Here is a 16,535-nt window from a genome sequence, read left to right on the forward strand (position 1 = left end):
ATGCATGTATGTATTTATGAGATCTCAGTCAAGTTCGTAATTGGTAATAATCGGATGAACAGTTTCAGAGTTATTGCCCTTGACTTTGTAAAAACGCGTTAAATTTGGCTTGTAGGCATGATACAGACTGCAGTTTTTATCCGATCTAGATGAAACTTAGTATGCATTTATATATTGATCAGATCTCTGTCAAGTTTGAAATTCATAATAATTGGATTACAGGTTTCAGAGTTATTGCCCTTGACTTAGTAAAAACATGTCAAATTTGGCTAAATTTGATGAAACTAGATATGTTTAATGAGATCTTGATCAAGTTAGAAATTGGTAATATTCGGATGATGAACAGTTTCAGGGTTATTGCCCTTGTGTGTACAGCGATTAGACATTGTTCATGTTTGAATTTGATGATAACTTGATGAACTGTTTCAGTTTTTTTCCTTGACTTATAGATGATTATTTGGAAATTCATTATTAAGCCACAAAAGATTTTGTTATCATGTCTGACAGCTGGTAGTGGGCGTATGTTACCTTGCCTGGCAAGCTATCTTTAATATTCTTTCAGCAAAGTAGTATTGTGGAAGTGACAAGTTTAATTGGAAGAAAAATTGAAGAACCATCTGAAGAATACATGCAACAGAGAGATATGTGCATGAAATATTTTGAACATTGGACTGAAAATGAACAAACTGAATTTGTAGAACATCTCTTGTCTCATATGTGTCACTATCAACATGGTAGAATAAATGCTTATTTGCGTCCTATGTTACAGAGGGATTTTATCTCTGCACTTCCAGGTAGGTGTTGATAATCAATTTAGTAAAGGGATGTTTAAATGCAAGAATATTGAATACATACTATGATAGCAATTCTCTATTGGTAAAGAATTTCTGTATTTTCTCTTTCAGCAAAGGGCTTGGATCATATTGCTGAAAACATTCTAGCCTATTTAGATTCAGTATCACTCTGCTCAGCTGAATTAGTTTGTAAAGAGTGGTATAGAGTAGTTTCTGAAGGCAATTTATGGAAAAAATTAATAGAAAGAAAAGTGCGAACAGACTCTTTATGGAAAGGTTTAGCTGAAAGACGTGGATGGTAAGTAGAAGTGTAATCTTATATAACTAACAAAAATCTCTCATGATTATGATTAACTTTAACTATTCAGCTTTATAAGAACTTGAGAAGTCCATGCACACATATAATGTGGGAGGGATATGTTAACACTGAAATAGTCACAATTATTGACAGATTTTGGCGTATCTTGGTAGGAGTGTTGATAATCACCCAAAGATAACCAATATGTACATCAGATAAATTGAAATATATTTAGTATGAGTTATTGCCTTTGATTTTGAAAACATGTTCAAGAAGGCCCAATTATTCGATTCTTGCAAAATTTTGACAAAATATGGTAATATTGTTCAGTATCATCCCAATAAGTCAAAAAGAAGTGTATGACAGAAGGTTAAATATTACATACTGGGGATTGTTACTGTACTGCCAAATATTTTGGTTTAAAATCTAAGCTGCCAGTGGGTGTATATTACCTTGTCTGGCATGCTATCTTTTATATTAAACTAAATTCATTTGGACGCCAGAGATATCTCTCATTTACTTGAGCAGTAACTTATCATGTTATCTTGAAAGATTTATTTTTAGACTTTATAATTTCTGTATTTCCACCTACATTGTTTCTCATGAACTTTCTATATTTGTAGGGGCAATACATTATTTAAACCAAAGCCTGGAGAACCTGCCAAAGATCATAAGTTTTATAGAGGATTATATCCTTCTATTATCGAGGATATTGATGTAAGTACAACTATGATATAGGCTTGTCTATACAACATAATGATATATATGATGTCATTTGTATGTCAATGATCATGTTTAAAGAAATACTAACTACCTCTTAGACATAGAATATACCTAAAATTTAAAGCTTCAGGTGCCATGACTAAAGAATAGAATATCTATATAACACGATATATCCACGATAAATAATTATTAAATGATAAAAATTACTTATTTTAATGAATTATTACTTAGTTTTATTGATTTATTGGATTATAGAAGGATTCTGATGTATAGTCATGACATCAGGTAAGTCTACGACTGAACATAGACTCATTTTGGTTGAGTCTGAAAATTTCAATTTTTGGTCATCCAGGTCTAGACACCTTTTGGGCAGGCTTATACATCTCTATGCGTGTTTGCGAATGTGTACTGCATATGTACATAATTAACCATGCGTAAAGACCTATTCTAACCAATGACTTGTCGGGGGAAAAACCTTTCTGGGAATACCCTGGCGTCATTCTTGTTATTTCAAAGCTCAATTTTGTATAATTCCACAGTTGTGAAGACTTGTTCATATATGCAATACGGATTGCAGATAAATCAAGTTGTTTTAACAAAAGGTTATACAAGTTGTCTGACTATGGTGAAAAGATGCACTTATGGAATATGCTAAGAGCAGATATGCACGGCATGACTTTTCTGCTATTTCCTAAACCCAAAACTGCCAGCTTAGAAAATTGTCTCTGATGGATTAAAGATCTCTGTAACAGGCTTGTACATGACAGTTCATTGGGTAGGTCTAGTGAACCCCTTAAAACAACTAGATTGAAGAGCAAGCAGAAGACCATCAATATGGGACCTGCATCCGCTTGAACTAAGAAAAATATGAAAATAAATCGTTTCATAGCCTCCGCTGATTCACTGTCCATTTTGGAACAAATAGGGTCCTGGGCCTATACTTATACCCTGTAGTTAAATAGATACAGTACATCAGGCATGCTTTATCTAGGCACTCGGTCATTTAGACAGACGGTAATTAGGCACATCTTCAATTACTCATATTAGTTTAGAAACACTTTTTTTAAAACTATTATTAGGCACATGTATAGGCCTATTCATTTTGGCACATCCGCTTTTATTCACCTGATAAGATATGAAAAAAAGAGAATACATGTGATTAATTGAAGGTGTACTAATCACCGTGCCTTTAAAGCTTAACGTGTCTAGGCCTAGCCTAAATAATAATGATATGTCAACTGGTTCGATAGAAATATCAATGTTATTGGGGGTGCTCGTTTTTTCACATTAGCCTACTTTTATGGCATTTGGAGCTGATTTCAAATACTCTATCACCGAAATAGGTCTATCGAAAACGTTTGATGGAATGGAAATAACCTTCACTGAAATATTTGACTGCTTTGATTTTTCAGTGAAATATGCGGCTTCTGATAGAATATATCAGGCGAATCTAGTCTTCTTTGCCCACATTGTACAAAAAGTAGAATGTGATATTCCGTTCATTTCATTTGCTAGTCGAATCAACCTTGCCTTCGCTTGAAATACCGCATAGAAGGCAAAGCGGACTAAAGACAAACCAGGATGAATAAATTTTATTATTGAACAGCTCTCGCTTAAACGTTAAAGACGCGTTGTTGTGACATTATCTAACCTCTACTCGTCGTCAAGCGTATACGTCACGTGACTTACATAGGCAGGGCTTAAGTTCTGGTGCGATAATTATATTGAAAAAGTGTGCCCATTACATTATATTGTCATGTATTTGTGGTATATCTACTCTACTTTACAAATTTACCAAAATTTCATTCTGTTTTTTGTAAGCTTTTTATTTTACTTTACCATTCAAGTTGGAGTTTAACTACCTCACTATATAACATTCATGTTAGATAACACTGTCAGTCAATTAAACTTGTTAAAATTGTGACATGAATAAAAGATCTCAATAGACCTGTCGATATCAAGTGAATTGAAACTGAACATTGTGAGTTTTTCAGGTCTGACAGGGCAAAAGTTATTCATAAGGAGAAACCAGAAGAAAGTAGTTAGACCTTAACTGGAGCGGTTAAGAAAAAATAAAAGTTGGGTCTTGTTTTAATAACTGTTTTTTCAACAGTTGAAAATTGAATCGTATATTTTTTATTTACAGAGAATTGAAGATAATTGGAGGACTGGTAGACATACATTACAGAGAATACATTGTCGTAGTGAAACCAGTAAAGGAGTTTATTGTTTACAATATGATGATGAAAAAATTATCAGTGGTTTACGTGATAACACTATCAAAGTTTGGGTAAGTATTTTCTAAACCGTTCATTGAACTGAAATACAAAAAAAATGCATTAACATCAATCAAATTTGTGTATTCAACAAAACTTGCTCAATGAAATATATATGTAAAAATGTAACCTGAAGAGAGTATATCATAGTTCCTAAAATATAGAAATTCAATTTCTCTCTTTTCCACCAGATAATAATAGTATAATGACTTAAGTAATGTATTGATACTTTATTTATTGTTATCATATTCATTGTTTAAAATGTTAATGATTATGTTGTATTATTATAGTTATGGGACAGATCTCAATTAGAATGTGTAAAAGTGCTAACTGGTCATACAGGATCTGTATTATGTTTACAATATGACGAGAAAATAATTATATCAGGTTCCAGTGATTCTACTGTCCGGTAATACAATATATATTGTCAGAGAAATAAAGCTTCCCTGCCTATGCTTCCCCAAAGTTCGGGAAATGAATTAAATGGTCACTTACATATCTGATATGTATAATTGTAGTTCGTCATTCTGTTTATTCACATTTCCTTATAAATGCTCTAGAGTGATTTGAATTTTTTCTGATTTTTATCAAACTTGGTATTTAATTTTAAGCCGATTTTCATTAATCTAGGTTTGAAGGTTAAAAAAATGAAGCCCCATTTAGTACATTGATTTTTAAATTAAGTTAAAATGCATTTAATAGTAGATGATGATTGCGATATCAAAGTCTAGGTTAAAATTTATAAATATGATAAAAAAAAATGTGACCAAAGTAAATTTTACATTTTCAGAGTATGGGGTGTAAAGACAGGAGAAATGTTAAACACATTAATACACCATTGTGAAGCAGTCTTACATTTACGATTCTGTGATGGCATTATGGTCACTTGTTCTAAAGATAGATCTATTGCTGTATGGGATATGCAGTCACCAACAGAGATTAATTTACGCAGGGTTTTAGTGGGTCATCGTGCTGCTGTTAATGTTGTAGATTTTGATAACAGATATATTGTATCAGCTTCTGGTGACAGAACTATAAAGGTAGACAACTTTCTCTCATTATCTTTTATATAATTCTTGATATAGCTGAATGTATTTTTATGTTCATGTTCCTGTTGCCTTCAAAGTTGAAGGTCATTTACAGACTTAAATAATGTCCTTGCCAATTCAGGACATGACACCTGGACACCTTTCCTTATTGAAACCTTATTTATATTTTTGGGCATCTTTGTCAATGGCCAAATCAAACATTCTACATGCCTTTTTTTTATTGATACTATTTTTATTCAATTTTTTTTTTTATAGGTTTGGAATACATCTACATGTGAATTTGTGCGAACATTAAATGGCCATAAAAGGGGTATTGCTTGTTTACAGTATCATGATAGATTAGTTGTTAGTGGTAGTTCTGATAATACTATCAGGTAAATAATTGGCTTATATATAATATAGTTTTTGGGTTGTCTATCCATTCTTTCTGTGATTGTGATTTGTGATGCTGTGATTGTGATATGTTCCTCAGAGAGCAATTTCTTCAAGACTTAAGAACAAAATCTCAAACTGCATCTTAATCAGATGATGAGAATAAATAACCATAAATAAGTATTATGGTTACTTTATTAAGAATGATTCCTGATATCAATTAATATTCATTTTAGGTTATGGGATATCGAATATGGTGCTTGTTTAAGAGTTTTAGAAGGCCATGAAGAGTTAGTTAGATGTATTAGATTTGACAATAAAAGGATTGTTAGTGGTGCTTATGATGGGTAAGAAAATGTTCTCTTGATCAATTACACTAATGATCATCTACATCCCTTAGAGATTGGTAAGAATTGACTTTCCAATTTGAGGAACTGGCATTTGTCATATTATTCCAAAATGTCTTGCTTATATTTTTAGTACACAAATCAGATAAACTGTTCATACTAAAATGTCAATATTACAACACAGTTACTTTGTATTTTCATTGGATGTGATTATAGAATAGTGGTGATGTAAAATCATACAAAGCCTCATAATGTGCTTTAACTTAATAGTGAAGTCCAACATTACAGTCTCAAATGTAGGAAAGTGCAGTATAAAGAAATGTCATTGTGTTTCAATTTTGACTTTTGAATGTTTGGGGCTTGCAAGGAAATTTCATATGCTAGTCTTATGTTGTGTTTGATATAAGGATACATTCCTACATGTGTAAGATTCTAATCATTCTGTTGTTGAAAATAGCTCAAAAAGGTACATTTATACTAGTAGGTGTTGTTTTCTGGTCTGGCAATTAAATAAATGTTTACATTGTAGCAAAATAAAGGTATGGGACTTACAGGCAGCCTTAGATCCTCGTTCTCCAGCTGGTACCCTCTGTCTCCGAACATTAGTGGTAAATATGATAATTTCTGTTGCCAATTCTATTGACTTATCAAATGCAAACAAACTAACCTGCAGGATTGCAGATCAATCACATTTATTTGTAAACAGCTCCTGACATTAAAAAAGATTTATCATATTGGCAAGTTCTTGTGTTCTGACATTATACTGTGAGATAACTTTTGTATTTTTCAGGAACATTCAGGTCGGGTTTTCCGTCTCCAATTTGATGAATTCCAGATAGTAAGTAGTTCCCATGACGATACAATTCTCATATGGGATTTCCTAAATGTACCTATTCCAGAAGGTACACGTTCACCATCTCGTACCTATACTTACGTCACCCAATGACTCGAAGATGATGTGTTTATTTAAACAGAATAGAGCGCTCTATATTAACTTGTCAACTATTGCCGCCTTATTTTCACAATGACATTATATTGTGATTATTGTGATGTATTTATTTATGTAAATGGCAATGTGTGATGTATAACTACCAAATATATTTAATATTTGGAATAGAAATATCAAGACAGTTTTCAAATCATGGTTCTCATGATGATGAAATTAATTTAATTTGATTACAAGTACGCAAGGATCTGAAACATTTTCCATATTTAAAACATTTTGTGTGTTTATATATGATAGACAAGGTTTATTTCCATCACATGACATGATAGTTTGGATGAGAGACCATATATATGTGGACCTTTAAAATCATCACACCAATCATATGTTTGCTTGTTGAATATTTTATTTCTATATAACATCAGATTCCTTAGTCATCTGTATAGAATAGACTTGGATATCTGGTCTGAATTTGAATCTAATATTGTGAATTTCTCTTATTTAGTATTTTGAGTGAATGTTTATACAGTTGTCACAAACTGTCAGATATTGAATGTTCTGTCAATTCTGCAAATTTGACAATTGTAATAAGAACCTACCTACTAACTCTCATTGTGGACAGACTTGAATATTATTAATGCGAATGTCCAAACAAACCATTTGTAAAATTGTGTTTGTCAAAACATTTCAAGCTTTATAAAATATCAAAGTTGAATATCTAAGTACGTGTATTTGTATATGGTATGAATATTTATTTTTACTTGAGGGTGGGTTGAGGGAAAGCAAGTATGTTAGTGTATTCTAAAGCAGTAGGAGGACGGATATTTCAATGTTTTCGGTGTATTTTGTCTGGGGGCTCTATCTCTCATTGACAGCTTGAAGTGTGGATACTAAATTATAAGTGAAATGTGTGACTTTTTGAGCCTGTAGGGAAAGAGAACATAAGCATGTCATTTTGTGTTTTTCTTCTTTTTTTTTCGTCATGGTATATATTCTTCAAATCATCCATTGTCATATTGTTAAGACTACAGTCATTTCAAATAAATTCACATTTAATTATTTATGTTTATGGTAGTTGTTGATTCATGTCTTGAAAGAAGAATTGGAGGAACAGTATGAAGTGGTATGCACTGATCAATTTACTGAGTATCACAATGTGAATTGCAGTCACTATCAGTAGATTCATAAATAGATTAGTACAAATTGAGTATAAGCATTGGACAAAATACTATAGATTTCAAAGCTTCAAATGAAATAACACATCTACAAATTCATTTATTAAAAACTCTTATGTTATATGACAAACCAAGTGTATGTACGTATTCTATTAAAAGCTTGCAACAAATGATACAAATCTGTTATCCTGCGAAAAAAGGTTCAATTTAATAAAAAATTTTCTACAGCCAGCTTGGCATTCAAAATGCAGTCATTTACACTAACACCTTGATAAGATGACCCTATTAAATATAAAGGAAGTTGTCTTTTTGATATGTAAGTATTTAAGTTTGATATAATATTTGAGTGACCAACATGATACTGTGGAATACAATCATTCAATAATGATATTTGACTTCTAATTGGGTGACATGCAATTTGCAATTGCTGATTAACTGCTTCAGTTACCATAGACATTAAATCTGTTTGCGATATCCACTGTCCAATATTTTGAATACTATCTGACCAGGCCCCTCCAAGCATCACTGTTAGCCTTGTAGATGGTGTCACATCTGTCCTGTCGTGTTGTGGAAAGGAACATGAATCGTAAATCATTCCAAGAACTGGTCCATTCTCAGATGATGGAGACAAATGTCCAAATCCCTCAACGGGTAGAAGCTTGCCTTCATATTCCAAATTGATCACAGCACAACTTACAGCTGGGATGGAATTCAGATTATTTTTCAATGTGTCTATTTGCAATAGTTTGCCTAAATCTTTTGAAAAAATGGCAGAAAATACTGCATCTGCTTTGATTTCATCATTGTCACATTTAATATTGATTTTACCATTATCTAAAAAAGTGATTGATTTTACAGATGAATTACTTCTCAAATCTACTTTATTTGCATTACAGGTTTCTGTTAGTGCATCAGTCAGTTGCTGCATGCCATTTTTAAATGAATAGGATGTCCATTTTTCTTCCAAACATTTCTTAATTAAGGCATCATCAACCTGGGTAGTCGCTTTAGGTTTCAAGAGGACAAAACGTGTTAGAGATCCATATTGTTTTTCAGCATTAAACAGATCTGGAAAACAGGATTTTATACTTAATTTACGACAATCGCCAGCATATATTCCTCTACAAATTGAATCAATTAATACATCAGCCATCTCTTGATTAAGACGTCGAGAGAAATAACTATGAATGGATTCATCCTCTAAAGGAGATTTTGTCTTCCAATTTTCAGTTAACAGTGTCCAGATAAATGCATGGGACATAAATGGTTGTCGTTTAACTAAACCTTGTAAACTGTTCGGCAGAGCATGCAGTTGCTTATTCACAAAAAGATAACGATTTTTGGCAGCTGGATCTGTACGACAAAGGGGAAGAATATCTTTTTCTAACTGTAATTCACTTAAAAGTTTCAATGTATTTTTGCCTTGGCTTCCAACAGGTCTCAAACTTCTTGGGCCACATTCAAAAATTGCACCATCAGGGTGACGTTTAGATTTTATCCAACCACCAAATCTATCTGTAGCCTCCAAAAGAATAATCTTGCTGAACTTTGAAGCTCCATATTTCTGAAGATAAAATGCTGTTGCAAGTCCTGAAACTCCACCCCCTAAAACTACAGCTGTAGGCATTATCTAATATCTAAAAGAAACAACAAAAAACAATTGCAAGCAATAAGTAGGCCTATGCCTTAGTAAAAAATTTAGTAAAAAACATTACATAACTGATATATATATTCATCAGCTGTAAATAAAACACCTGTAAATATTTTCAGTGCCTATTTGTGTAGTTTTTGAATAGTTTATTAGAGGTAAATTATGGGAGAATTACCCATAATAATAGAGTTACATAATTAAGTTCTATTTATAACTCAAACTCCATGATCTAGATTGAATACCGACTGGCATTCTTACGGTATTACTTTTTTTAAACATAGACATAGAAAAGTTCCATATGTTCCTTACATACATAATATGTTATCAGAGTGTGAACTTACTAAAGTAGTTATGCCAAAAGATAGTTTGTTAGGCTCATTTCCTTTTCAATGTTTGTCATGGTATTCGAGTCTACAACACGTACACTGAGGGGGGAACTTATTGTTATATGTGAATTCGGTATAAAAACACCTTTTCACGACAGACAGTCTTGATACCAGTATGTCAAACCTATTCCATAATAAATAACAAAAATACTGTAAAAATATTTAATGGGCTATTCTTCTGTTACAAGTAAAGATTTGCCATGCGCTCTCTTTTATCAATAACTCATCGGAAGTATATGTCTGCAAATTTCAAGATGGAAGGCAATGAATCAACATTTACCATAATTTTACCAATTTTTGTGTATTTTATGAATTTCAACACTCTTGGTGGGTTTTTATGTCACTGGATAAGTAAATGATTTATTCTTGACAGTGTCTTAGCTTTTCAGACAGGGATATTTATTATAATGCATGTTAAGAGAAACGGAAGATTGAAAAGTTTATTAATCTTGCTTGGACAACGAAGTCCGAAGTCAATCTCAAATAACTAGCGTAGCTGCTTGAATCTGTTACAGTACAATTAATGCAGCATATGTTGTATTCTGTTATGATTTGTTAATTCCATTGGTCCATTATTTTGAATTAAAGGGACTTGTTCTCTACTCAATTATACTTTATAGGCCTATACAGTCAAGTAACCTAATTTCGTGGAAACCTATTATTCGTGGATTTCCGGAAATGTTTAATGATTTACATGAGAGACCTTGCGTGACCTCCGCATTAACTTGTTTTGATAAACATTGGTTGTCTGTACAATATCAGCTAGTAGAATTAATCCAGTAGTTTCAAGCAAAGTAAACTGTATTAATGTATACTTTGACAAATACAAAATGGCGGATTTCAGTTATTACCAAACGTCACCAGCCATTTTTTATCAGCCGAATTTCCTTATAATCCCTTGCTGTAATCGGAATTCCAAGTGTCGTCTGCTAGAATGTAGTCCAACGAATGAAGTCACGTGATCAACTAGCGGAGTCTGTGACAGCAGAAAACTTCTATGGAACACAAAGTGGACCATATTCTTATGTTGTTTCAATGACTTTTAGCAATAGATCACGCTACGTATCTTATTTTGTCAGTCACTATTTTTGTTTAAAATTGTGGTTCTTTGAAGGAATTGTTACTAGTTATAATGAATTGATATTAAAGATAAATACTAAGAGATGTTAATTATACCACCCGGAATCCATGTTTTTGTAGACTTATTTATAGATCAAACATTTGAATTATTTTGTAGAATATCTGAGGAAACATCTAAGACATAAAAAAAAAAATTTCGTTTTTTTATCTTTGACGAAATTCGGTGTTGAATCCTTATATCCACGAAAATAGGTTACACCATTGTATAGCAAGGTGAAGTGATTCCAATTAAAGGTACAGAATGATGCAGCATTTTGGTGGGTTGATTTGGGTCTGGAACATATGTAAATTATCTTCAGAAGTACTGGAACTATACGAAATCACAATGTTTCTTCACATAGACCTCAAACAAGAAATTTAACTTATTATTTATTACGTTCAGAAGCATATCTTCTTTCTAAAAAATTGGGGTATCCCAAATTTGAACATTTTGTTGATAAAGTCTCTGTAGCAGCTTTTCATAGATGAAGTGGGACAGGATAATTGAATCTACTGTAAACATGGCGTCATTGTTCAGATATTCAATTATTCCAGTCTGTTAAATGGACGACTTGATTAGATCACATTCAAAATAAATAATTATTGATACACTTGGAATTGAAAGCTCATATTTCTACAGTAAGCTGTGAACATTAGTAGTTATACAGATTAGTTAAACTGAACAATTCACGTTTCTGAGACCAAGGTATGATTTACTCCTGGAAATCTCGCCTTATCCCTTTAAGCACGGTAGCGATGTGTTAGCATCAGCGTGAATTGTTGAAATTTAAAGCACCTTTACCTTTTACTTCGTTAAACATAGTCTACACTGTCATTGCATATAGCCAAGAATCACTGTGAGAACTTCCAAACATGTACTGAAGTAGGATCAAAATAAAAATCTGAGACACTGGTTTCACGCCTGGCACTTTGTGGACAGGTATTATACAAATTTTTTACATCAATTCTCTACCCTGTTCACAAAATAAGTGCTGAGATAATTTGTCTATTAACCAGTAGCCTCGTCCATTGCCATTTAGAGTGCAAGTAAGTGAAGTGAGTTTGTCAATCAGACTTTAACCAATGGGTAACTCACCCAGCCAGAACAAATTTGGCTTTATAGCCACTCTAATTGTATAGAAAATGACAAAGAAATAGAGAATTTGTGCAAAATGGTAACTAAACTTAATATTAAATGCAAAGTCTATTGTTGACAATTATTTTATTAATGATTTATTTATAATTATCAAATGCGGATATCATTTGATAATAGTTGCTTTGAAAATATCCTTGGTTAGAAAATACCAAATGATGTCCTTTTAACAAAAACTTAGTATCAGTATTCTGTGTTCCTTTTTCAACAAAATACGGTACAATACATTTCCAAGATAATATCTATCTATCTATCGGTATTTCACATTAATCAACATCAGAATACTTTTTTTGTAGCTTCATGTAAACTAGCAACAACACCAGACATCAACATTGCTGTAGATAATTCTTTATACTTCCAAATACTAGAACCAGATACATTAAGTTATACTTTCAAGATAAAACCATCACAAAGTTTTGGAGCACCATTTGTAAGCTTGATTTTAAATATTGATCTTAATATAATTCACATTGCTTTAGCCCTTTCAAACTTTATTTCCATTAAGTTCTTTAAAATTTTTAACACCAAAAATTTACTAGTTGAACAAAATCCATTTTTCATAGTTAGATAGCATAGAATTAGATTGTTTGTATATATGTAACACAAAAGTCGATTGGGATGCATGTAATTTATTTTCTTTTAAACAGGAGAAGCTGGATCTTTTTTCTGATCTGGACAATATTCAAAAAGATGAGTTCTCTGGAAATTTTGAAGTTCCAATATACAGTATAGACCAGTATTTTTGTCTGTTTTTGATAGAATGAAAAAATCTGAGACGAGTGCAAAGTTTGTGCCTTTCTGATTACACAAATCATTATGATCTCTTAACTGCTACCACCAGTGTATTTTACCTTGCCTGGCAAACTGTTTTAACTTAATGGTCAAAAGTTTTTAATGTGGAATTTTTTTCAGTCAGATGTATACAAATCAATTGATATGGTATTGTCACAACCTTATGAAGCTTGTAGTCCCTTATCCAATGATGTAGTGGGGTCTGTTGTCATGGTCACCAGAGGGTAGGATTTTTTTTGCATATAGAAATTAATTCTAAGCTGTCTTTGTTAAAAATTACAGCCTTTTCTAAGCTGAAATACAAGAGAATAACTCAATTACAACATTTTCATTTGTTCTCCATTATAAATAGTGATTACATAAATTCAGTCGTGGTTACCATCAATTTCAGGGCATGTTCTTTTTTAACAAAATCATACTATGCAGAAAAAGCTGGTGCTGTTGCAGTTATTATAGCTGATAATGATCATGAAAATAATGAAGCTTTGATTGATATGGTTCATGATGAAACGAAGCGTGAAATATCTATTCCCTCCTCATTTTTACTCGGAAAAGATGGGTGAGTAATTGACATTGTTGAAAAGATCAAGATTGAATGTGCATTTCCTATCTCACAATTTGAATATACTATAGAATCTACAGTTTACAACTGATTATTATATACATATATAACATGGGATAGTATTTAGGGGTTCAGTTAAAAAGATTTGAAGTAAATATAATTTGTAAATTGATGAGATATTAATGCATTCAATGTGCTTCATGCTTAATAGATTATGTAATATGAGTAAACTCATACTTTACGTTTAAGTAATCAGACAGTGATAAGTTGGTGCATATATTTTAATCACATTAAACACATAATGAAATCATATAATTCCTTAAGAGAATGATGTGAAGCTAGTAATACTATGGTGAGGGAGGGGGTGGAAATTTTTAATACTGCACAAGAAAATGCTGAGACACCCTACTGCACTATAACAGAAGTTATTGTTTTACCTGCTATTAAGTAACCACCCATGAAATAGTGCTTGTATTATATGTAACATATATAATTAATATTATTCATAAATTATCACTTTGTATTTTAGTAAATAAAAACATTGTCATCATTTCAGATAGCTGTGTGTAGATTACCTGGCAAGCTTTTTTATTAAAACATCAGCAAAGAGATAAAATACATAAGTAAAATGTTATGATATTTTGTATATTTCAGTGCTATGATAAAGAATGAATTAGAAAATCTTGGTTTGCAGAAGGCAATAATTACAATTCCAATAAATATTACAGGAATTTTACCTCATCAAGCTCATAGAACACCTTGGACATTATGGTCTTAGAGTTGAACCATCTTGTGTATTCTACCAAGTATTATCACTGTAAATTTATTAACGGGTTCAATCTATAAATGTGTTCAGATATCAGTCTAATAGTGCCTTCCTTAAATTAAAGATTTAAAAATTTTAAAAGACATTATTGAAATAATATTAAGTGTTACATTTTGGAGTGAGACTGGACTAAATGCCTTAAATGTATAATCAGGTTTCAGTTATATTGTTATACAACCATTTTATCTTTGTGTTTCTGTGGTGAATGAAGAGTAGCTCTACGATAATAGATTTGATGTTAATAATTTGTACATTTACGGTTATAAAAGCAAATATTTCTGAATAATGTTTAAAAAACACGATATTGTAGATATTCACATGAAAGAAAAGAAACATTGAGCAGTCTGGACAAATCAGAGTGGTAAACAAAATCAGAGCTCTCAGTATCTGAGTGCTCCTTAATAGCATTTATCAGCAAAATCTAAGAGTTGGCACCTTATTTATCTGTGATATTATAATTATTTCAGTTATTAAACTGTGGGCTGATGACACTGATCTTGGATATAAAATCCTCATCAGGACAGATTATTTTGGAATAGTGGTCAACTTTTAAATTCAGGGCAATAGAAGCAGACTCACTGAACAGTTAATCCCATTTACAGAACTATTATCCGTTATTGTTTGCGACAAATATGTATTCTCATTTCTTTCATAAATTTTGTGATATGCCCACCAAGATTTTACCTTTTACTTGAAATCCAAGCTTATTTTTATTTTCATTGAGGTCTAAGCTGTTTTTTGTTTCAGATATCATGAATAAGTTATATTTATAGCACAGTTTTCATTCAGATGAAAGCATAAAAGATTTAAACTTAGAGACCGAATGCCAAAACTTAGAATTAAACCTTGTTATAGCAATTGTAGTCTCCTCACACTTGTTTATACAATGAAAATATCAAGAAAATTCTCAAAATCATATGTTATAGTTTGCATTATTGCATATTCATATAATATGACTATTTTATTTCCTATTGAAAGCACAGTTTGTTTTCCTGTAAATTATATTGATGGTGCAACTTAGAAGGCAATATTTATGTTATTTACGAATAACTTGTTTAAAAGAATTCTGCTCCAAAATTTTCAGAATATTCATATATGAATATGCAATAATGCAAATTATAACAAGATATTGAGAATTTATAAACAGTTTTCATTCAGATTTAAACACCGAGCCAGAACTCCCCTTTCTACATTTACAGAGAAAATCATGCTATAACTTAGAATTAAACCTTGTTGTATCAATGGTAGGCTCATCCTACAGGGATCAATTATACAAGTAAAGATATCAATATCATGTTGTAATTTGCATTATTGCATATTCATATATGACTATTTTGCAGAATCCATTCAAACAGAAGGTAATCATATACAACACAAATATTGCCTTCTAAGTTGCACCATCAGATATTTGTATCAGGAACACTGATAGCATCAATTTGCAAATTTTGGCACGTATTTCGTAAGTCAAGGGTAATAACTCAAAAATCATTCATGGAAAATTCTTCAAATTGAAACTTGACCACGATCCTATCAATATGAATGATCACACCAAATTTCATTAAAATCAGATGAAGAGTGTATTGTGTTCACAAACAAATTTTGACATGTTTTTACTTAGTCAAGGTCAATAACTTGAAAACTTGACCATAGATCATATCAATATAAATAATGATATCAAATTTCATTAATATTAGATAAAAATCAGTCACTGTAGTGTTCACAAGCCAATTCTGGACGGTTAGATTGACGGACAGACAGGGATACTTGAAACATGTTAGACTTTAGGACTACTTAGTTTTTTCTATTGTAGATTATGTTTTGGAATGTTTACCCATGTGTTGTGCTATAGAGTATCCACATTATTTAGATCAATTGAAAATGGACCAGTAAAAACCTTTGTGAAATGGTTTGTGTGTCTTCTATTTTATTGAACACATTATAATGTGGGTGTATGAAAATTTAGAAAACCTCTTTACAATGCTTTTAAATAGGAATTAAAGTGGATCACTTTAAATTATCATATTATGAGATATAGCATAAATAATGTGCTCTTTTTGAGTAAATCTATT

The 16,535-nt window shown here is 31.6% G+C and overlaps 3 protein-coding genes across 3 annotated transcripts; 2 read left to right on the forward strand and 1 right to left on the reverse strand.

The window, feature by feature from the left end:
- Positions 1-628: 628 nt before the first annotated feature.
- On the forward strand, positions 629-7,870 carry LOTGIDRAFT_238545 (hypothetical protein; the record flags this gene model as incomplete). Its single annotated transcript, XM_009050636.1, has 10 exons — positions 629-794; positions 906-1,092; positions 1,716-1,809; positions 3,962-4,105; positions 4,382-4,500; positions 4,882-5,131; positions 5,396-5,514; positions 5,749-5,859; positions 6,389-6,467; positions 6,650-7,870. 10 exons carry the CDS (start codon positions 629-631, stop codon positions 6,803-6,805), a joined length of 1,425 nt encoding a protein of 474 aa, XP_009048884.1. The 3' UTR covers positions 6,806-7,870.
- Positions 7,871-8,179: 309 nt separating this feature from the next.
- On the reverse strand, positions 8,180-9,604 carry LOTGIDRAFT_180405 (hypothetical protein; the record flags this gene model as incomplete). The annotated part of the gene is made up of 1 exon (XM_009050637.1): positions 8,180-9,604. The coding sequence occupies one exon, from the start codon at positions 9,602-9,604 to the stop codon at positions 8,180-8,182; it is 1,425 nt and encodes a 474-aa protein (XP_009048885.1).
- A 653-nt stretch (positions 9,605-10,257) lies between these two features.
- LOTGIDRAFT_238546 (hypothetical protein) lies at positions 10,258-15,137 on the forward strand. The gene is made up of 5 exons (XM_009050638.1): positions 10,258-10,341; positions 12,583-12,716; positions 13,199-13,302; positions 13,470-13,637; positions 14,295-15,137. Exons 1-5 carry the CDS (start codon positions 10,269-10,271, stop codon positions 14,416-14,418), a joined length of 603 nt encoding a protein of 200 aa, XP_009048886.1. The 5' UTR covers positions 10,258-10,268; the 3' UTR covers positions 14,419-15,137.
- The last annotated feature ends 1,398 nt before the right edge of the window (positions 15,138-16,535 follow it).

This window comes from Lottia gigantea, assembly GCF_000327385.1.
Source record: "Lottia gigantea unplaced genomic scaffold LOTGIsca_150, whole genome shotgun sequence".
NCBI classification, from domain to species: Eukaryota; Metazoa; Mollusca; class Gastropoda; family Lottiidae; genus Lottia; species Lottia gigantea.

Bases quoted from the DNA above. Each gene is read 5' to 3' on its own strand.
- LOTGIDRAFT_238546 (XM_009050638.1), top strand. From the start codon at position 10,269: ATGGAAGGCAATGAATCAACATTTACCATAATTTTACCAATTTTTGTG. The intron at 12,717-13,198 runs GTAAGCTTGATT...AATTTTTTTCAG, and splicing joins AAAGTTTTGGAGCACCATTT to TCAGATGTATACAAATCAAT. The intron at 13,303-13,469 runs GTAGGATTTTTT...CATCAATTTCAG, and splicing joins GTTGTCATGGTCACCAGAGG to GGCATGTTCTTTTTTAACAA.